The sequence below is a fragment of the Ochotona princeps genome, chromosome 14 (assembly GCF_030435755.1).
Source record: "Ochotona princeps isolate mOchPri1 chromosome 14, mOchPri1.hap1, whole genome shotgun sequence".
NCBI lineage: Eukaryota > Metazoa > Chordata > Mammalia > Lagomorpha > Ochotonidae > Ochotona > Ochotona princeps.
The window spans coordinates 28,606,708-28,629,221 of NC_080845.1; the positions used below are offsets into that span (position 1 = coordinate 28,606,708).

The following is a 22,514-nucleotide window of genomic DNA, read 5'->3' on the forward strand; positions in this document are numbered from 1 at the left end:
GGCAGAGATCTGTCCAGGCTGGCTGCCGGATCTCAGAGATGAGAGCAGAGGGCGAGCAGGGTGCGGCAGCTGCTAAGGCCTCAGAAAGACTGAGTGGACTTCATCACGGGGTGCACCCACACTTAAGGTCCTCAGTGGCTGAGCGCCACACCCCCCATGGCACAGATGAGAAACTGAGGCCCCGAGAGCCAAGTCAAGGTCCACCGGAGGTCACAGGAGGGCAGGCCTGTCACTCTGAGCTTCGGCTTCCTCACCCTTGCCCCTGAACCACCAGCAGAACAACCGCAGAGGCAAGAGCCACACCTCACAGCGCTTGGACTTTAGACCTCTTGCTCCTCACCACGGAGTCCGCCACTGAGAGCCTTTTTTGAGCATGCGTGAGAGGGAGATGCCCAGCGTGCTGCTGGGGGAGACCGTCCCCCTGTCACATTCTGTCCTGGTTACTAGGGGTTCCCCGTGTTTTTCTTGTTTTGAGACTGGCTCATCTCTGAGGTAAAAATAAAATAAAATGAGAATATTTTCACAGCTTCACAAGAAAGCATTCCATAACGGAAGCCCTTTGAGAAGCCGCTGTCCACAAGTCGCCTCCGCCTAGGACATAGGGATAACATCGGGATCTGCTCTGGAGGAAGAAGGTTCCAGAACCAGCAAGGCTGGGCCACCTACTGGGGCCTGACCTTCTGGGAAATCTCTGTACTTACTATAAGGATCTTCCTGGAACCAGTGACAGGTGAGGATCGGCAGTTCTGCCTAGCTGGCTCCCTTCCCACCAGTCTGCTGAGTCGGGGTGAAGGCTGGGAAGAAATTTGTAGAGATCAGCCTTGCTCCCACTCCTGCCTCAGAGACTGGTTCAGGGATATGTTCATTACCCAAACCCTTTCCAGGATTTCTGCCTCTGTTTTCAGGAGATTTGGACTCTTAACCCTCCGACTGGAGGGCAGTGAGAAGCGAGGAACTGACTCTGCTGCTAAGATTCGGCTCATGGATCAGTAAAGCCTAAAGCCCCTGACCATCTCGAGTTTGAGCCACTATGTAACCTCTTTGTCACTCATGGAGAGTGGGTAAAGCTCCTGGTATTTGAACCAAAAGAAATCTGGGATGCAGGAGGGAGAGCTTGTGGTTGTCTGAAACTTAGAAATCCTGCCTCCTTCCAACTCTGCTGGTATTGAGGGAAAAGCATGTGGAGAATAACTCCCTGGCTGAGCAGGGAGGTGGGTAAGGACATTGGTGTAGCATGGGGGACCAAAAAACTTTGAGAAGCTGAGAACCGGAAGACTGGCACCCATCTGTGTCCTCCTAGACAAGGCCCTGTGACCGTTCCACAGTCCCATGACTGTCCCTTTTCTGGGCTCATCTCACTTTGCTTAGGCTTAAAAGGCAGGCCGTGGGCAGTGAAGGATGGACATGCTCACCCAAGCAAAGCCCAAGTCCCTGACCACCTTCACCCACACCTTAAAGTCCTGGCCAGTCCCAGAGGCTCACACAGTCCTGCTTACTCAGAGCTGTGCATGGTGCTGGCTGGTCCCGGCTGGTTCTTTCAGGGACCTCAAGCACCATGTGGGGCAGCCATCGAACCCCTCCTCTTGGTCACAGCCTCTGCTGGGCATGGGGGGCGGGCAACAGCGAATAGGTGAATGGCAAGACAGCTGCATAACAAAGAGAGGATGGCAGTGTGCGATGTGGGCTAAGCAGCTAGCCCACTGGGGAGTTAGGGCAGGCTTCCTGGAGACATGTCCCCAACAGGGCTTCTTCATGAATTTGCCACCTGGACAGCCATTGTCAAGGGCTCCTGGCTTGGCTTCATGCTCTGCTGTTTTGAAATTGTTAGCAACTTGGATTTTTTTTAATGGATTTATTTGAAAGGCAGAAAGGACTCAGAGGTTTTCCAACCACTGATTCACTTCCTCAAATGCTTGCAATGACCAGGACTTGGCTGGGCTGCCCCAGGATGTGGGTACCCAATCTGAGACTCTCAAATGAGTGATAGGAACTGAGCTGTCATCTGCTGTCTGCCAGGTGCACATTAGCTGGAATTGGGAGCAAAGTTGGGACTCAAACCCAGACCCTCTGAAACAGGACGCAGGTTTCCCAAGAAGGGTCTTAACCATTGCACCAACCCATGAAATCCTTAATAACTTTGGAGCCAGGGAGGTTAGCATTTTAATTCCCTGCAGGGCCTTGTATGTTGGGTAGCCAGTCCTATACCTAGGCCTGAAGATGAGCAGGAGCTAGTCACAGAAGGCAAATGAGGAAAGCATAGGAAGGGAGCTGGCAACCTGACCTGCGGGATGCAGACAGCTGCCAAGATGCAGTGGCTATGCCTTAGACAGCTGGCTCATTGTGTGCTAGCCACCTGCCCTGGAATCTGTGTGCCTCAGGGTCCTGGGATGGCCAGACCCCTCACGTCCTGTGTGTGATAACATGAATCAGATCTCTAAAGCATCAGGCCTGATGATGTGCTGCTCAGCTTCTCCCGTCCCAGATCCCTGTCAGAGCCCATGTCTCTAAAATGGACAGGGTCTGTCTCATGTGGGGTTGCTCTGACGGCCCAAGGGGTTGGTGCAGGTGAGAGTGCTTGCTACGCTGCTCCCAAACCAGGAGACAGGAAAAGCACACGGCACCACAGGGGTACAGCGGGACACCACCCATCACTGACCCCTGCCAACGGCATGCCTCTCGAGCAGGACACGGTGAAGGAACAAGATGACATTCTAAAGGCAAGGCTCAAAAAGATGGCAGCAGACTAGTTCTACCAGGAAGGACTAGAAATTTGGGATGGAAGAAGGGCAAGGTTAGAAAAAGAGTGCACACTGCTCAAGTTACAGGGCAGTGTGGCTGAAAGGCTTTCCAGAACAGGTATAGTGACATAGTGGAGGAAACTATTACCTGCAATGCCATCATCTCATATAGGCGCCAGTTCATGTCCTAGTTGTATCACTTCAGATCCAGCTCCCTGCTAATGTCCCTGGGAAAATCAGAGGAAGATGGCTCAAGTCCTTGGGCTCCGCTACCTGCGTTGGGAGAAGCTCCTGGCTGCATGCTTCATTCTGGCCCACCCCTGGCTATTGTGGACATTTGGAGAGTAAACCAGCAAATGGGAGATTTCTCTCTTTGTCTCTCCTTCTCTCTGTGTATAATGCTGCCTTTCAAATAAATAACTCTTACAAAAAATAAGAACAGGCAAGTCACATGCATTGTTATAAAATGAGCCCCCTTTCCTCCGTCCACATCACCCCCTCCTGTAGAATGTCCCTAAGCCTTCAGTGACATTTACTGCACAAGCCACAGCCTCGTGGGGTTTGGTGGAAATGAAAGAAAATGGGTAATTCTAAGGAATTTAGAGGGAGGCCACAGTGGGAACAAACACAAAACACAGAGTGGCGAACACATGCTCCACACAAAGCACGGTTTGGGAGCAAAAGGACACCTGAATGTGTACACACTCCCCAGAAATCGGCAGGGACATCAGCAAGCCAGAACTGAAAGTGTGGACTAATCACCAGGCAAGGACCCTTGCTACCATTGACATTACATAAGTAGTGGAAAGTGTGTTGTTCCATGGAGTCATAAATCTCAAAGACCCTGAACACACAGGCGGAAATACTAGGAAACAAGACCAGGAACACCAGGGTCGAGTGGCTCTCAGAAGCAAGCACGACACTCAGAGCTTTCCAGGCTGGGTGAGTGGGAGAGTTCCAGTGGATTGAGGAGTTGTTTGCTTGGCTGCTTTTGTCCTTCAAGGTGACAGGTACTCAGAATTGCTCTCATCCACCTACAACTGGCAAGTTCCAGCACTAACCGGAAATTGGACCTTCTGTGCAAAGAAAAGATACACTTGATTTCCTTCTACTCAAATGCTAGTGGTGGTTCTCAGCTGTGAAACCATATGCACAACTTTTAAAACAGCATTGATTGAAACTATCAAGTTTACTTATATGTCTTCAAACTAGATGTGACCTCACGCGTAGAACATTCTCATCAAAGCCTACCAATGTTATGAATTGAGTACAAACAGAACAACAAAGTCAATGAAGACTCCACTTGCCACCCTGATGGCATGGGAAACATGAGGATGAGGTTTGACCGGGAAATGAACAGCAGTTCATCGAGCACACAGCCCCGAATGCTCCCGGCACCTCCCTCTGAGTGTTGCTAGCCTGGTGGGATGACTCAGGGATCATGCCACTTTTAAAATAACAGGCCTGACATGAGGGACTCCGTGTTGAGCTGGGCTCGATCTTAGGTGAGGCACCACCCCCTCCAACCCATGAGGCTGTAACCCCATTGAGAAAACCACATCCTGGCTTGGCAAAAATGCCCCAACCCCTGGCTAGGCTGTGCAAGCATGACTAGGAGAAAATTAAGCTTCACCTGGTATAAGAACAAAGGCTTCAAAAGTTGGTCATTGTTTTATCCCTAAGGTAGTTCCCCACTAGCTCAGACCCCCGAATGCGTCCAAGTTAGTGATTTTTGCTTTTATAGATGCCACTGTTGTGTAGTCCAGGGTTGAGATGTTTTTATGGCATATGCTCCCTCTTCACCACCAGCAATAAAGGACTTTCAAATCTTTAAAAAACAAAAAAGATTGATTTCATTTTTATTGGAAAGGCAGATCAGACTTATAGAAGGACTGACAAAGAGAAAGATCTTCCATCTGCTGGTTCATTCCCCAAATGGTCATAACAACCAGAGCTGAGTCAATCCAAATCCAGGAGCCAGGAGCTTCTTCTGGGTCTCCCACGTGGGTGAAGAGTCCCAAGGATTTGGGCCATCCTCAGCTGTTTTCCCAGGCCACAAGCAGCGAGCTGGATGGGAAGTGGAGCAGCCAGGACACAAACTGGCACCCACATGGGATCCCAGCGCTTACAAGGTGAGGATTTAGCCACTGAGCTATCGTGCCAGTTCCAAGACTTTCAAATTTTAACCAGTGTGTGGCACTTTTCTGTATTGACTCACTTGGATACAAACACCTCTGGAAACAGTGCTGATTCAGCACACATGACCCTGGCTACAACCCACCACTCCCCTACTAAATCCACATTGGTGTTTGTATTCCTGTGGGTCATGGACCATCCCGGGGCCTAGGCTCACCTAGGAATTTTGATTGAGCCCAGGTGCCCAGGAAGTATGCTGGGTTCCATACTTTGGGGGCATCAATTCACCCCCTCCCCACCTTCCACCTCCATCCTCACACCCTCCCCCCTCTTGGCAGACCCTCAGAGCAAAGCCTACAAGCAGACCCTGCACACTGCCACTTGTGGCTGAAGGCACTGGAACCCCCGAGGGGGAGTACCAGGCTGGGGCACACGCTGGACTGAAACAGTGATGTGGATGTGCTTCTTAAGAAGCAGTAGACGGGCCCGGCGGCGTGGCCTAGCGGCTAAAGTCCTCGCCTTGAACGCCCCGGGATCCCATATGGGCGCCGGTTCTAATCCCGGCAGCTCCACTTCCCATCCAGCTCTCTGCTTGTGGCCTGGGAAAGCAGTTGAGGACGACCCAATGCTTTGGGACACTGCACCCGCGTGGGAGACCCGGAAGAGGCTCCAGGTTCCCGACATCGGATCGGCGCGTATCGGCCCGTTGCGGCTCACTTGGAGAGTGAATCATCGGACGGAAGATCTTCCTCTCTGTCTCTCCTCCTCTCTCTGTATATCTGACTTTGTAATAAAAATAAAATCTTAAAAAAAAAAAAAAAAAAAGAAGCCATAGACTGGGGCTCGGCGGCGTGGCCTAGTGGCTAAGGTCCTCGCCTTAATCCCATATGGCCGCTGGTTCTAATCCCGGCAGCTCCACTTTCTATCTCTCCTCCTCTCAGTATATCTGACTTTGTAATAAAAATAAAATAAATCTTTAAAAAAAAAGAAGCCATAGACTGGCTTGCAAGGCCAATACACCTGCTTTTCATTTCATAAGCAATGCCGGGCCTCTAATGATTGCTCACAGCATCCCTAGGTGCCGATCTGGGGGGAAAGGGATAGGGGTTGCCTCTGACCCAGGTGAGGTGATCAAGAAAGCCACACTACCGGCCAGCAGCTCAGAGCAACATCACCCTACTCACCCATCACCCACCGGGGTTCCTGGGAGTTAACCAAATGTTGTGGGTTATACAATTGCCAATGAGTAATTCTATATGCAAATGACATGTGGGTTCCCAAGAACTGAATTCCATTAAATTGTTAGTGTTTGAAAAACATCTGTGTCAAATGAGTTAAGTTTATGGTGAATTGAGGATGTTGGTACTCAAAAAAAAAAATGCTGAAAGCATGTAATGAATGGCTGACCAGAATGTCCAAAGTTTTTCAATCATGTTGTCAATAACATTATGTAATCCAGTTAAGTTCCTCCTTCCCTAATAAGAGAACTGAAAGTGTGTCTTCACAGAGAAAGAGAACATGGACATGCACCCTTCTCAACTATGTCATCATCATCAAAATTAAAATCAAAATAAATTTTTAAAAGAAGCAGAGAAAATTGGCATGGAAAAACACTCCAAATAATTTCCCCTATGATGCTTTTAGTGCCTGTAGCAAATTCTCATGCTTGAACACAAACACATTACCTTTCATAAATATGAAATTATCTTGCATGCCTTCACGAAAGAGACGAGTTAGAGTAATGTTTAAAATAGGTTGACTATGTACACAATATTTAAAAGAAGATTTTAAATGTAAGAGAGCGAGCGCGTATAATAATCTGCCTGTTACGATGTGCCAGAGCTATGAGTAACGTTTTCTGCCTCTTTTAACCACAAGAGGGCGCATTCCCACAGACCTCTGCAGGCGGCCATCACACCCTGGTGAAACCCAGGGAGGCAGGTAGACACGCTCTGATGTAGCAAGAAACACGAGTGCATGGTTCGCTTATGGAACAGGCGGTGCTTCCACATCAACAAGGCTTCCCTTCTTAGGTCCCCAAACTGAAAACGTGAATCTTTTTTCTTCATATTCTGTTTTCCCTGGGACAACACCAAGCGTGGTTTTGTCCTTTTTTTAAGATTTATTTTATGTTATTGGAAAGGCAGATGTACAGAGAGGAGGAGAGACGAAGAGGAAGATCTTCCGTCCGATGAATTACTCCCCAAGTGGCCGCAACGGCTGGTGCTGTGCAGATCCGAAGCCAGGAGCCAGGAGCTTCTTTCCCAGGAGCTTCTTTCCTGTGGGTCTCCCATGTGGGTGCAGAGTCCCAAGGCTCTGGGCTGTCCTCAACTGCTTTCTCAGGTCACAAGCAGAGAACTGGATGGAAGTGGAGCTGCCAGGATTAGAACCGGCGCCTATATGGGATCCCGGCGTGTTTAAGGCGAGGACCTTAACCATTACGCTATCACGCCGGACCCAAGCATGTTGTTTTTAACATGGAGGAGGGATACCAACCAAAACATAGTTTCCAATATTATCTTTTTTTCTCTCTGTTTGAAAGGCAGAGAAAGAGAGACAGATATACAGATGGCTAGCTCTCCCCCATCCCAAATGCCAGCAATAGCCAGGAGCCAGGAACCTGGTCAGGGTCTCCCTCATGTGTGGCAGGGACCCAAGTACTTGAATCATTCTGGCTCCCTCCCAGGACTCACATTAGCACCAAGTTGGAATTGAGGGCAGAGCTGGGACTTGAACTGGCATTCTGACACAAGGCACAGGTTTTCCAGGAGGCATCTTAACTGTTTCACCCAGCACCTGCCTCATTTGACTGGTCATGCCAAACGTCCAATGGGGAGTCCCGGGTGGATATTATGATCCCTAATCTATAAACAAGGCAACAAAGGCCTAGAAAGGTTGTCCGGGGCCACTCAGGGTTCCCGTGGCCAGGTTTCTTCACACCCAGCACCCAGTGGAACTGGTACACCACCCTTCACCTCCGCTTCCTCCCACAGAGTGGAGTTGCTTGGGTGCCAGACTTGACCATTCTGCTTTGGGGAAACTGAGAACACATGAAATTAATGTGATTTTGTATTTACTTGTGATTCTGAAGTAAGGCTTCAGGGAAGGCAATGTTGTAGTCTGTGAAAGCCACATGAGTGTGGAACAGGTTCCCATGTTCTATGGTTACAGGAGTGAATTTGCTCTGAGAGGCCGCTGCGGGGCAGAGTGTGTTGGGTGTATTGGTAAGTTGAGGATCCAGCTGTCAGCAGGGCTGCCTCTCTCAGCGCCTCACAGCTGTCTGCCCCCTGAGCCCCACTCATCTCTCCTCTGTGTGCATCTGAGTCCCAGGCGCCTCTTCTCGACAGGACACCTGTCAGATGGATAGAGTCCACCCTAATGACCATCCACTTCCTTAATTACCTCTTTAAAAGCCCTCCCCCCAAAGACAGCCACGCTGTGAGGCCTGGAGTTTAGAAAGTCAACATAGGGGGCCCAACGGCGTGGCCTAGTGGCTAAAGTCCTCGCCTTGAAAGCACCGGGATCCCATATGGGTGCCGGTTCTAATCCCAGCAGCTCCACTTCCCATCCAGCTCCCTGCTTGTGGCCTGGGAAAGCAGTTGAGGACGGCCCAATGCATTGGGACCCTGCACCCGCATGGGAGACCCGGAAGAGGTTCCTGGTTCCCGGCTTCGGATCGGCGCGCACCGGCCCGTTGCGGCTCACTTGGGGAGTGAATCATCGGACGGAAGATCTTCCTCTCTGTCTCTCCTCCTCTGTGTATATCTGGCTGTAATAAAATGAATAAATCTTAAGAAAAAAAAAGAAAGTCAACATAGGAATTCAGGGCACCATAAGTCAGCTGGCAATGAGGTGGAAGCGTTGAGAAGCCTGCATTACCCTTGCCAACTCTATTTACAAAAAAATAATAATACATGCATTTATTTATTCAAAGGTAACAGTTGCAGAGAGAGGGAGAGCTCCAACAGGCCAGGAGCTCCAGGCCGCAGTAGGAGCCAGACGCTTCTTCCAGGTCTCCCACACGGATGGTAGGAGCCCAGATACCTGGGCCGTCTTTGGCTGCTTTCCTTAGGCCACCAGCAGGGAGCTGATGAATAAATAATATATCTTAAAAATATATCTTAAAGAAAGATAGACAGATAGATGAAATGGTGACTCCAGCTTGCTAATATTTTATTCCGGATTTTGAGCATTACTGGTTAACAATGTGGAAACTGCCTGTTTCTAGAAAGCAAGACGTACCCACCTGTAAGAATACTGGGACCCAAGACCTTTTCTGAGGATCTCTTACAACTTCTTTTATGTTGCGGCTCTTATGTAAGATATGCATGTTTTATTATACATACTGTTACTTTGAAGGCAACATTGGCAGTTTCTTCCAAGCAAAGTGCCCAAGATCTGTGACAATGTTCTCCAGGGGCAGCTACTAATGGCTACCACTGTCCCAATGGTAGTCGCCTGTGCTCTCTGCGTTCCTGTTCCCTGCCTGGATTTGCCAGAGCTCTGCCACATGGGTCTCTCGGAAGTCAACCGCTGCTGAATTGGTGAACAACCCAGGTCGGTTTTCTTTCCAGCTTCCGGCTTTATGAATCCTTTCCTCTTGCTGTTCCTGACTTTCCAGTCCCTGTCCTCTGCCGGCAGGTCTGGTCAGATGCTGTTTAATTCCTCGTGAAACACACAAGAATTTGAGATAGCACACTTCCCCTGAGAGTAGCAGCATCAGCCACACGCCCTCGTCGGTCCCTCCTGCTGAATGACCGCTAGGTGGCAGCCCCGCAGCAGTGCTGCAGCGCCCGCGCACCCTCATGTCCACCCGGCCAGGCAGGTCCTGTGGTCATGTTCCTTTCGTAGAGGGCCAAACCAAAGCTCAGAGCAGTTAGACAACTCACCCGAGATCACAGGCTAGGAATTATAGGTACCGGGATTCTAATACCAGCACTCACGTAATTCAAGTTGAAGCAGTCAGTGCAAACTTCAATAGGTACGGTTTTTATTGTCCTGCACTCTCCCCTATAAAATATTTCATGCAATGGCTTTTGGTTCTTTTTAACCCAGAGATATTTAATAGAATTTATATTGCCACAACATTATATTGTTTGGTTAGCTTTCTCTTTTTAAAAAAAAAAAAAAGATGTATTTATTTTTACCAGAAAGGCAGATTTACAGAGAGAAGGAGACACAGAAACAAAGATCTTCCATCTACTGGTTCACCCCCAAAATGATTGCAACAGCCAGAGCTGAGCCAATCTGAAGCCAGGAGCTTCTTCTGGGTCTCTCATACAGGTGCAGGGCTCCAAGGCTTTCAGCCACACTTCACTGCTCTCCCAGGTCATAAGCAGGGAGCTGAAAGGGAAGTGGAGCAGCCAGGACACAAACTGTTGCCCGCATGGGGTGCCAGCATTTCAAGTTGGAGGAGGAGCCAGTTGAACCATCTCACAGGCCTCTGTTTGTTCAGCTTTAAGAGGGTGGGAGAGACAGAAAGTTTCCATCAACTGATTCACTCCCTAAATATCCCCCAAGAGCTAGAGCTGTAAGAAACCACAGCCAGGAGCTTTTGGGTCTGGCACAGTAGCCTAGTGGCTGAAGTCCTCACCTTGTACCCACCAGGATCCCATATGGATGCCAGTTCTAATCCCGGCAGCCCTGCTTCCCATCCAGCTCCCTGCTTGTGACCTGAGAAAGCATGTTGGAGACCTGGAGGAAATTCCTGGCTCCTGGCATTGGATCAGCGCAGCACCGGCCGTTGCGGTCATTTGGGAAGTGAATCATCAGATGGAAGATCTTCCTCTCTGTCTCTCCGCCTCTGTACATCTGACTTTGCAATAAAAATAAATCTTTAAAAAAAAGATTTTCCTCTGTTTCTCCTCATTTCTGTATATCTGCCTTTCCAATAAAAATAAGTAAATCTTTAAAAAAAGAAAGCAACCATAACCAGAAGCTTTAAATTTTTTTAAGACTTATTTATTTACTTAAAAGAAGAGTTCCAAAGAGAAATGGAAGGGCCCAGCGCAGTAGCCTAGTGGCTAAAGTCCTTGCCATGCACGTGTCAGGATCCCATATGGATGTCAGTTCATGTCCCAGTGGCCCCACTTCCCATAGCTCCCTGCTTGTGGCCTGGGAAAGCAGTTGAAGATGGTCCAAAGCCTTAGGACCCTGCACCTGTGTGGGAGACCCAGAAGAAGCTCCTGGCTTCAGATTGGTGCAGCTCTGGCCATGCAACCACTTGGGGAGTGAACCATCGGACAGAAGATCTTCCTCTCTGTCTCTGTTCCTCTTCATACATCTGACTTTCCAATAAAAATAAATAACCCTCTAAAAAAGTAAATAAATCTTAAAAAAAAAAAAAAGCAAAGGGAGAAGAAAGAGAGATAAAGAGATCTTCCATCCACTGATTTACTCTGCAGTGGCCAGATCTGGGCAGGTCTGAAGCAAGGAGCCAAGAGCCTCCTCCAGATCCCCCATATGCGTGCAGAGGCTCAAGTACTTAACCCATTTTCTGCCACCTCCCCAGGTGCATCAATAGGGAGCTGGACCAGGAGTGGAGCAGCTGGGACTGACACTCCAAGGACTGCTGGCACCACAGGCAGGGGCTTAGCCTTCTAGAACACAGCGCCAGCCAACATATCCAAGGGCTTGCACTCAAGCCAGGTCTCCCACAGGACCTGAGCATTACTGTTTCCTTTCAGGGTCTGCACGGGCAGGAAGCTGAAGACAGGAGCTGCAGCCAGGAACCCAGGGACTTAGATGTGGGACATCTTAACCAACAGGATGAATCCCTAATTGACTAACTTTCTGTGATTTTCATGCAGCATGGCCAAAATAACTTGTTTGTACAAACTCTGCTTTTTTTGAAATCAGAATTTATTTTAATTTAGAATGAAATGTACAAAGAATAGCCATTCCTATCCTAATCAACCTTATTATAGCACTCATGTGTCTTTATCTTTTTGCTGTTATTTTCTAGAAAATCTGACAAAGGCTAAATGTGGTATATAAAAACCTCCCATCTGATTATAGTATGTAACAGTTTTCAGTGGTGTGACCTCCACTATAATCATAATCTACTATTCTCTTTGCGGCTTAATGTTTTTTCCCTACTTTATTGGTTCTTAATTGCAGCTAATATTAAATGAGTATTATATCCTATACTTTGTCCTAAGAGCTTCACACGCATTACTTGGTTTAATAAATATGGGCTAGTGTTGTGTCACAGCCAGTTAATATGTCACCCATGACATCGACATCCCACATTGGAGTGCCAGTTCAAGTCCCAACTGCTCTGCTTCTGATCTAATTCCCTGTTAATTTCCCTGGGAAAGCAGTGCAGGATGGCCCAAGGCACTGGGGTCCTGTCACCCATAAGGCAGACCCAGATGAAGTTCCTGGTGGTCTCTTCCTCTCTCTCTCTCTCTCTGTAACTTTGCCTTTCAAACAAATAAATCTTTAAAAATATAAATAAATCTTCAAATAAATAAAACTAGCCAAGGAGAAGGCAAGTTAGCCTGGCAGTTATATTTGAGTCTGATTTTGATGGTCATTTCTGGCTCCTGCCTCGGTCTTAGCCAATGCAGACCCCAGAAGGCAGTGGTGATGGATGGAGTTGGGTTCCTGCCTCCCAGGTGGGCGAGTGGAAGGCAGTTCCCAGGCCCTGACTTCAGCCTTCCTCCAGCCCCAGCCATTGTGGACATTTCTGGAGCAACTGTGGATGGGAGTGTGCTAGGAAATCATAAATAACAACTCCAGAAGTAGATGCTGTGGATATGGATCCTGGTTTATTAGGGACTAGACATTACACTGTATTGTTAACAGAGATCGCTATTCAGCGCTCTGGTTTTCATGCAAGAAAGAATTCAGACATGAGCCAGAGGGTCATGGTGAGTAACGCAGCAGTTTCATGCAGTAGGGCATCGGTCAGAACAGATGGACACTCTCCCAGATGGAACCAGCCCCTCCGCCCAGGGTCAGCCAGGCTTACAGTCTACCAAGCAGGCCTGTGCCTCAGGCGGCACTAGGGGGCAGTCTACACTGGAGATTTTGTGGCTATGAGTCATGGAGCCCCCTGTTTTTTCTCCCCTTCTTCCTCCTTGGAGAAATTGTGGCTGGGAGGACTGCTGAATGTGGAGTGCCCGCGTGACTGGACCTCCCAGTTCACTCAGTGCAGGATGGGGATCCCCCTGAGCACGCCTGGGAAAGGGCTGAGCCCATTTCACAGAGTTGTAAAACAAGAGCAATAAATCGCTATAGGTGCGGTTGCTGACCTACATTTCCTCGTTCCACTGCACCTACATTTATTTTAACATTTTTTTCTTCCACTTTTCCTTCTGTCTCTCACACATAGGTTAATACCTACTTAGCTGCCTTAACAGGACTAAGGCCCTTCTTAGAAAAAAAAAACCTGTAAATTATGAACACAAAATTAAGCAAGAGGAATGTTGACTTGGAATGAGAAAATGAATCATTGCAAATGAAGAAATCTCTTGTAACATTTAGGAGAAAGGCTTCCTGGTTGAAACCCCGGGGACGACAAATCCCAGCTGCCCCAGAGTGCTGGTACCTGCCCGAGTTTCTCATTACACCTGACTGGTCTGACTGGTGCGGAGAATGACAGATGTTACCACAGAAGCCTTTTTTTTTTTTTTTTAAATGAGAAGAGCCAGGTTTTGGATGCCTAACGGATCAGCGTTGCAGTAAAAATCCAAAACGCAGCCCAGCACGGTAGCCTAGTGGCTAAGGTCCTCGCCTCAAATGTGCTGGGATCCCATTTGGGCGTGGGTTCTAATCCCGGTGGCCCCGCTTTCCATCCAAAACTGTGGCCTGGGAAAGCAGTCGAGGACGGCCCAAAGTCTTGGGACCCTGCACCCATGTGGGAGACCCACAGGAAGCTCCTGGCTCCTGGCTTCCAACCGACTCAGGTCCGGCCACTGGGGTCATTTGGTGAGTGAACCAGTGGATGAAAGATCTTCCTCTCTGTCTCTCCTTCTCTCTGTATATCTGACTTCCCAATACAAAATAATTTTTTAAAAAATCCAAAACACACGCAAATGGGATCCAGAGCGCTCGCCCTGCTTGTCACCACTATCCTTGAATGTGCAGCAGAACTTTGTTTAGGATAATGAGAGAAGCTAGGATAAGAGAAGGAGCTGACAAAAGGGCAAGAGAACGGGAACGAAGCCCCTCAAGAGAGGTGGCCAGGAATGGGCTCCAGTGTCCCAGTGCAGAAAAGCACCTTAGATGGGTGGTTGGAGGGGAACTGAAACGGAAGAGGCAAAGCAAGCTGAGAAGTTAGTCATGCAGACCCTAGCTGCTTTCACCTGTTTCCAAAGAACCGAGAGGCGTGGCAGCGCGGCGGCCGCGCGGCCGGCCCTGAGACCTGGGGTGGCGCTGGCGGGGACCCCAAGGACTAGGTAACCCCGAGAAGGGCAGCGGCCACCACACACCGGCAAGCAGTCTCCCGAGCCCGCGTCCTTCTCAGCCAATGGCAGCGTGATGCGCCGGCCAACACGACACTGGAACAAGGCGGCTGCCCAGGAAGGCCCTCTACGTGCCATTAGAGTAGTGTTGCCAATCGTCGGCAGCTCTGCCAGCATCGCCCTACAATTTACTCACCCTAGCGCCACCTCGCCTTCACCCAGACGCACGCCTCGAGCAACACCGCTGCCCTCAGTAAAGATGGCTGACTGTGCGACGGAAGATCCGGAAGTGGACGTCCTGGGCGGGGCCTGTGGCAGCTGCCGGGCGGGGCCTGTGGCGGGAGGGGCGTGGGTGTGAGAGCTTTGAGAAGCACTCGCCACAGCCAATCGCAACCTCCTGTGGCGGCTCGGGTGTGTCCGCCAGGCTCCGCCCCTCTCTCAGGTGTTTCCCTCCCGTGCCGGCTGAAGTCTCCGAGATTTGTGCGAGGTCTCCGGCTGAGGGCGATGGAAGGCGCGCGGGGCGCCGCTCCAGAGTTCAGCCCCGCGGCTCCCGAGGGTGCGGAGCCTGCTGGCTCGGGCCGCGGCCCCGAGGAGTCCGAGGGCGGTGCCCGGCCGCCGGAGGAGGCTGCCCCCAAGAGACTCTGCGGGTATTTAAGTAAGTTCGGTGGCAAAGGGCCCCTGCGGGGCTGGAAATCGCGCTGGTTCTTCTACGACGAGCGCAAGTGTCAGCTGTACTACTCGCGGACTGCGCAGGATGCGAACCCCTTGGACAGCATCGACCTCTCCAGTGCGGTCTTTGACTGCAAGGCGGACGCCGAGGAGGGGACTTTTGAAATCCACACGCCCGACCGAGTTATAACCCTGAAGGTAACCGGGCCGGGGCGGGCTCGGCCGGGCGTGGCTGTGTGGTCACCGGCCATCCCACGGCAGGTTTCCTCGTCCGGTTCCCACACGGCGGGGATCCGCGGTCTGGGTCCTACACAGCGAGGTGAAGTGCACCTGGCCCGAGGTCCTGCCGTCCCGGGATAGTGCTTGGAATCCCCATGTCTTTCTGCAAATCTCCCTTCTCCGGCTGTATCAGCGCCTGCACCCACAGTTGCACGAACTCGAGACTCCCACCTGGGGCTGACAGAGGTAGGGTCAAGAGTTGCAGTCCTCCTTCAAGGCCAAGATTCAATTTCACTTTTCTGCATGTTCTGGGCAGGGTTAGGGTGGGTGACTTGGTGTCACTGATAGGCATGTATGGATTGTTCATCCAGGCACGTCTGAACTAGTTCACACTGAATAAATGTTTGCTGAGCGAATGCACTTGGGTTCAAGGTGAAAGAAATGGAATTGGACTTTTTCTGTCAAGTGGAGGTGCCCTGTAACTTAACCAGAAAGACAGATCTCCACTAAGAGGCTTTTTATTCTTTTTTTGGGGGAAAAAAATATGTTTGTGTGAAAGTCAGAGTGGCAGAGAGATCTTCAATTGGCTGGTTCACTCCCTGAATGGCCACACAGCCAGGGCTGAGTTGGGCTGAGACCAGGAACCTGGAGCTCCACGATGGTAAGCTGTCTCCCGTGTGGGTAGCAGCGGCCCTCATGTCATCCTCTCCTGCTTTCCCAGGCACCTTGGGAAACTGAGTCACAGGCAGAGCAGGCTGAACTGGTGCTCCCATACGGGGTGCCAGCATGACAGGCAGAGACCACAGCAGCTCCTGAGCCAAGAGTTTTGTGGGCGTCAGAGAAAGTGCCATGCTGTCGTGTCTCCTGCCTCAAGTGAACCAAGCACAGGTTCATTGTCCCTTTACTGACTGGGCTTCGCTGGTGAACAGCCCCAGAGGCTCAGCTACAATCAGGCAAGCCAGGAAAGGCATTTTAGAGGTCATGTGGTCCCCAACTCCTGTGTGTCTCCTTGCTCAGGGCAACTGCTGTGCCCAAGGTCTCCTGTCAAGTGTACAGTTCCATTGGCTACATAGAGGTGTGCCCTGTGCCCACTCAGCCCTGACCGTCTCTGAGAGACAGTTTAGCACGTGGTAGAAGAGACAGACTGGGCAATTGTTCTGTAAGGGATCCCCGTGCTGCCTGTACGAGAGCACTGTGACAGAAGGGGTCACCCCACCACCCCAAGTGAGAGGAGCCTCCTGGAGGTGGACCAGCACCTGAGGCTCGAGAGAATGGGGAAGCAGACCAGAGGGAGCAGAATGTTCTGATGGGAAGGCCTGGGACAGCTCTCAGCATGCAGGCAAGTCACAGGAGCCTGGGGGAGGGTGGCGTGGCAGGCGTAAGAGCAAGAGCCCTCTGCAAGTGGGGCTGGGGCAGGTGGGGCTTTGTCCTGTTGTCCTGCGAAGAAGTCTGAGAGCCTTAAGCCGGGAAGTGCTGGCAGATTAGTGTTTGAGAAAGCTCAACCCGGCTATTGTACAGGAACCTTGTGGAAGGCAGCCATCAGGAGGTGACCAGAAGGGACTGAGGGCTGAGCTGGAGGTGCCTCGGGATGGTAGGGGTGACTGCCTGGGAAGCTGGCCACCAACAGGTGGAAAGGCTCTGAGCAGACAGAGCCCACAGCACCTGCAGGTGTGTGTTCTGCACCAGACCCCAACAAACTTGTAACAAAACAGGGACCATGGACGTGGTCTTGCCAAAGTAGCTCCAGGGCCTAGTGCAGTCCCTCACACAAGGAGTAGGGCCTTCATGCATGCTTGACAAGCAAAATAATACAATAGGTGTCTGGGTCTGGCTGAGGCATATCAGCATTCAAGTTCCGGGGGAGCCCTGGGAGGTGCAAGACGTTTCACGGAAAGAGAAAGCAGGTTAGTGGGCACTGTTTGGTTGGCCTGGTGTCTCATGCCAGGCAGAGGCCTAGGGCAATCTTTACCCAGGGGTGTCTCAAGAAGGCTCCCGCTCCAGTTGCCACACAGCCTGCTGCTTGTGGGCAGCTCTGTGCCTTTCCCACCCTTACCCAGCCAGCTGCCTGTCTTAGCTGATCACATGCCAGTTGTATGTAAGCTGCAAATCTGGTCAGCAGTTACCACAGAGCTCTGGTCTAGAGGCAGGAGACTCAGCTTCTGGGCCCGACTCCACCGTCCCACACCCAGACCCCTCAGGGCCCAGGTTCTCTCGAAAGGACCCAGTGTTCCTGGATTGTCCCTTTCCTGGGAGATTCAGGGATGAATGGATGTGAAAGTGGATGCTCAGACCACCCAATACTGGAAGACCAATATTCAGCATTCATTATTAACTCATCAGGAGCCCCATAGCTGGCTGGCACCACCATGGGCCAAGTCACAGTATGCATGTGGCTGCAAAGCCTCCAGTCATATCTGTGATTTCGGGAGCAAGAAGGATTGGCCCAACTCCACAGAAACACAGCTGAGCCCTGGAGATGGCATGCAGGAAGAGAGTGATGACCTGAGCGCCCACCTTCTCACGGCATCTCCAAAAGCCAGCACACTTTGAGTGCCTTTAACACTTTGTATCCTCATAACCCACTCTGTGAAATGGGTGTTACTGTTGTCATGGTACAGATGGGGAAACTGAGGCCCAGAGAGGGTGAGGACCCCTCCGAGTGGGAGAGTAGAGCCCATGGGCTGTGGTATTTCACAAGTGGGCACCCACCCAATGCGAGCCCAGTGGTGGTGGTGGTGTTCTGAGGCGAGGATTCAGAGAGGATTCAGAAGCCTTCCATAACCTTCGCCACACCCCCACCCTCCGGGCTGCAGTGTGGGCATGGAGCTCTTGCCAACTAATCCTTGTGCTTCCCAGGCTGCCACCAAGCAAGCGATGCTGTACTGGCTGCAGCAGCTGCAGATGAAGCGCTGGGAGTTCCACAACAACCCGCCCGTGCCGCCTGCCATGCCCGCTGCCACCCTGGCTGGGAACGGGCCCGCCATGCACATCGAGCTAGGTACCTGCCAGGCTGGCCTCCTGCCCACTGGCCTAGGGCACTGATGACCAGGCTTCTATACCCTGCTGTTGGGAGTGAGCGGGAGAAAGGGCAGAGCGAGCAATGGGACTCAACCTTCTTCAGGGGCAAGAATATGTGCTGCTAGGGTTCAATTCCTGTTCCTGTGTGTCTTTAGATAAGTTGCTCAACCTGTTTGTGCTTCCGTGTCCTTCCCGGTAAAATCAAAGTGAATCATTCTGCCTACTTCTTAGAGTTATGATGAGGTTTAAATCGATCTGTGCCTGCAGTGATAAGAATAGTACTGCATATTACTACAGCCCGGAAATGCTATCTGTTACTGTTATAACCATGATGGGAAGGGCATAAGACATGCAGCTTTCAGGGATTGGCATCGTGGCATAGCTGGTAAAGCTACCACCTGTGATGCCAGCATCCCATGTGAGAGTTAGTTCGTGTCCCAGCTCCCTGCTTGTGGCCTGGGAAAATAACAGAGAATGGCCCAAAGCCTTGGGACACTGCACCTGTGTGGGAGACCTGGCAGAAACTCCTGGCTTTGGACTGGTCAACTCTGACCGTTGCAGCTACTTGGTGAGTGAACCAGCAGGTGGAAGATCTTCCTTTCTGTTTCTCTCTTCTCTCTGTAAATCTGCCTTTACAATAAAAATAAATTTCAAGTGCTTACATTCCTGCCACCATGTGGGAGACCCAGATGAAGCTCCTGGCTTCTGTCTGGCCCAGCCCTGGCTATTGTGGTATTCTAGGGAGTGGACAAGCAGATGAGAAATCTCTGGCTTTCTACCTCTCCCTGTATTTCTGACTTCCAAGTAAATAAATAAATCTTTTTTTTAAATGAAAACAAATCAGCTTTTGCAAGGTGGCTGAGAGGACGGTTAATAGAAAATGCACATTGTATCTGCTTTCGCAAAGACTTGTGCAATGAGTTGGGTTGATAAGGGATTTTGTTCCTGATGTTCCCACAAGACAGAGTCCATTGCCTCCATAAGACCCACAAATGATGATTTTATTGTTGTTCTTTTTCTTGTTGTTGTTATTTTATTACTTTGAAAGGAAAAGTTACACAGAGAGAGAGAAAGATCTTTATTCCATTGGTTCACTCCCCAAATGGCCACAAGCAGCCAGGCCTGAGCCAAGCCACAGCCAGGATCTAAGAACTCTTCCAGGGTCTCCCGTGTGGGTAGCAGAGGCACATGTGCATGGACCATCTCTTGCTGCCTTCCCAGGCACGTTGGCAGGAAGGAGGGTTGTAAGTGGAGCTGACCGGCACTTGAACGAGTGCTCACATGGAATCTGATAATGAGAGGCAGCAGCTATCCTGCGGCACCACAATGCTGGCCCCAATTGAAGGTTCTGTATCCCAGATCTTTAGATGGTACCCTCCTGCCCTTCCTACCTGCAGCCAGGAGCATGAGGGAAGTTTCGGGATTGGGTTGGGTCATCACAAAATTGTCCCAGAAAGACCTGCATGCAAGCCCAGGTCCTGACACAATGCTTGGTATTGTAACGATAGCACATGTGTAAGTGTATATATTCTTGTCCCTACACACATGTGTTTATGGTTGTAGCAACGACTCCCTTTAAAGCACATTTCTTCTCTTTTAAGATTTATTTATTATTTTTTAAAGATTTACTTTATTTTTGTTGCAAAGTCAGATATATACAGAGAGGAGGAGAGAGAGAAATATCTTCCATCCAATGATTCACTCCCCAAGTGACTGCAATAGCGGGTGCTGTGCCAAAGCCAGGAACCAGGAGCCTCTTCCAGGTCTCCCATGCGGGTGCAGGGTCCCAAGGCTTTGGGCCATCCTTGACTGCTTTCCCAGGCCACAAGCAGGGAGCTGGATAGGAAGTGGAGCTGCTGGGATTAGAACTGGCACCCATGTGGGATCCCGGCACGTTCAGGGCGAGGATTTTAGCCACTAAGCCACCGCGCTGGGCCCTCTCTTAAATTTATTTATGTTTACTGGAAAGGTTAGATTTTTAGAGAGAAGGAGAAACAAAGAGAGATCTTCCATCTGTTGCTTCACTCCCCAAATGGCCGCAGCGGCCAGAACTGAGCTGATCCTAAGCCAGGAGCCAGGAGCTTCTTCTGGGTCTCCCATGCGGGTGCAGGGTCCCAATGACTTGGACCATTCTCTACTGCTTTCCCACGCCACAAGCAGGGAGCTCAATAGGAAGTGGAGCAGCCGGGACACGAATGAAGCCCATATGTTATCCGGTGTTTGCAAGGGGAGGATTAGCCAATTGAGACATTTCACCAGGCACAATCACAAGTTATTTCTTGGGCCAACCCCTTTGGAAGGTTTCTATGCCTCTGCACCCCGAGTCTAGCCCCACTGCCTGCCCATCAAGAAGCCAGACAATCACGGCTGTGTGGGAAACTGCAGCCTCTGTTAACCTAACAGTCCACTGTCAGCCTTAGACCGGAAGCCAGGAGAGACCCTCCCACCCCTGTATGTCTTAAATGGAAATGTGAGGGACTAGACCCCTTGGGCTCTTTAGATGCTCCAGCCCAGCCCAGGTTCTTTAATTTACCTCAGTATACATCAGGGCCTCTTGCAGGCCAGGCCTGCTGTTTGGACAGAGGGCATTTGTTGCTCCAGTGACCAGGGTACCAGTGACCAGAGGAAGGCCCCGGGTCGGAGACCTGGGTGCCTCCAGGCCTTTCCTGGTTTCCCCACAGCCTGCTGCCTTCCTAGCAACAGGGCCCACGGAAAACCTGCCCCAGCCCACATAGGAGTGGATCACTGAGCCAGCCAGCCAGCCCAGGGTCAGCTGCCTGGGACCGGATTCCCCTCCTCTCCATGTCCACCCTTCCTGAGGAAGCAGGGCCTGCCACACCCAGAGCAGGGTGAGCCCCTGGAGCCGAGCGCCTCAGACGTTGAGTCACAGGTCCTCTCCCATGGCAACACTTGCCACTTGGCTGTTGGGTAATCTATAAGGCCTGTTCCTCTGCTTCCAGCATTTAATTTTGTGTTGTACCTTCCCTAACCAGTGATCTCCAGAGAGCCAGAAATGGTCAAAGAAAACCTACCAATTTGTAATCATAGCAGCATGTTGCTGGAGTAGGCTGGAGTAGTTTATAGAGGGTTTCTGTAACTGCATATCATCTTTTTAGAAAAAAATTATTTATTTTGATAAGAAAAGCAGATATACAGAGAGAAGGAGATACAGAGAGAAAGATCTTCTGTCTGCTGGTTCACTCCCCAAGTGACTGCAATGGCCAGAACTGAGCTGATCCAAAGCCAGGAATTTCTTCTGGGTCTCCCATGCGGGTGCAGGGTCCCAAGGCTTTGGGCCATCCTTGACTACTTTCCCAGGCCACAAGCAGGGAGCTGGATGGGAAGTGGAGCTGCCAAGATTAGAACCGGTGCACATGTGAGATCCTGGCACATGCAAGGCGAGGACTTGAGCTACTAGGCTAATGCCCTGGACTCTGCATATCGTCTTAAAACGGGCTCCCACTGTAACCCTCCTATCCATGCATCACCATACCCCTCACGGCAGTCTTTTCTTTTTAAATATGTATTTATTGATTCAATAAGAGTGACAGGCGAGAGTGGGGGAAAGGCAGAACTTCTATCTGCTGGCTCATTGCCTAAATGGCTACAGAGGCCAGGAGCCTGGAATTCCATCCCTGGGTGCAGGGTCCTAGAATTCCCACATGGGTAAAGGGACCCAAGCGCTTGGGCTGTCCTTCTCTGTCTAGCCAGGTGCATTAGAAAGGAGCTGGATTGAAAGTGGAGCGGCCAGAACCCTTCATCCCCAATATGGGACGCTGGCATTACAGGAAGTTTAACCCTGCTGTGCCACAGTGCAAGTCCCTTACAACAGTCTTTTATTTATATGAGAGGCAGAAAGACAGACTCAGAGAAGTATCCCATCTGCTGGTTCATTCCCACAGATGCCCAGAAAGGCTAAGGATGGGTCACGAGCGTGCTGGAATTCAGTCAGCACTCCATCATGGGTGGCAGGGACCCAACTCCTTGAGCCCCAACTGCTGCCTTCCAGGGTGCACATTAACAGAAAGCTGGACTTGGGAATGGAACTGGGACTTGAACCCATGCCCTCCCATCTGGGATGCAGATATCCAAGGTGACTTGGCAACCTCCAGGTTGAATGCCTATACCGAAATCTTAGGAGACAGTAACATTTCCGTTTTACAGAGGGGGGAAAGAGGCTTGCTGGAAAGGAAATTCCTCTACTGAAATCTAGGCCTGCATCTGCAGCCTCACAGCCTCTTCTAGGGCTACAGAGGCAGCCACCCATCATCCTGAGACCTGCTGTGAAGCCAATGTCTTCCCCGGGCCAGGCCCCTCTTTGTGC

At 50.7% G+C, this 22,514-nt stretch overlaps 1 protein-coding gene across 2 annotated transcripts in view; it reads left to right on the plus strand.

Moving 5' to 3' along the window:
* The first annotated feature begins 14,638 nt into the window (after window positions 1–14,638).
* The window catches only part of TBC1D2 (TBC1 domain family member 2), a 42,259-nt gene continuing 34,383 nt past the window's right edge, over window positions 14,639–22,514 (plus strand). Inside the window, exons 1-2 of one of the 2 annotated variants that reach the window (XM_036496746.2) lie at window positions 14,639–15,151; window positions 18,029–18,170. In XM_036496746.2, coding sequence (XP_036352639.2) covers window positions 14,789–15,151; window positions 18,029–18,170 — 505 coding nt within the window. In that variant the 5' untranslated portion in view covers window positions 14,639–14,788. The remainder of the gene's footprint in view (window positions 15,152–18,028; window positions 18,171–22,514) is intronic. The other variant, XM_058672350.1, reaches the window with a different exon arrangement.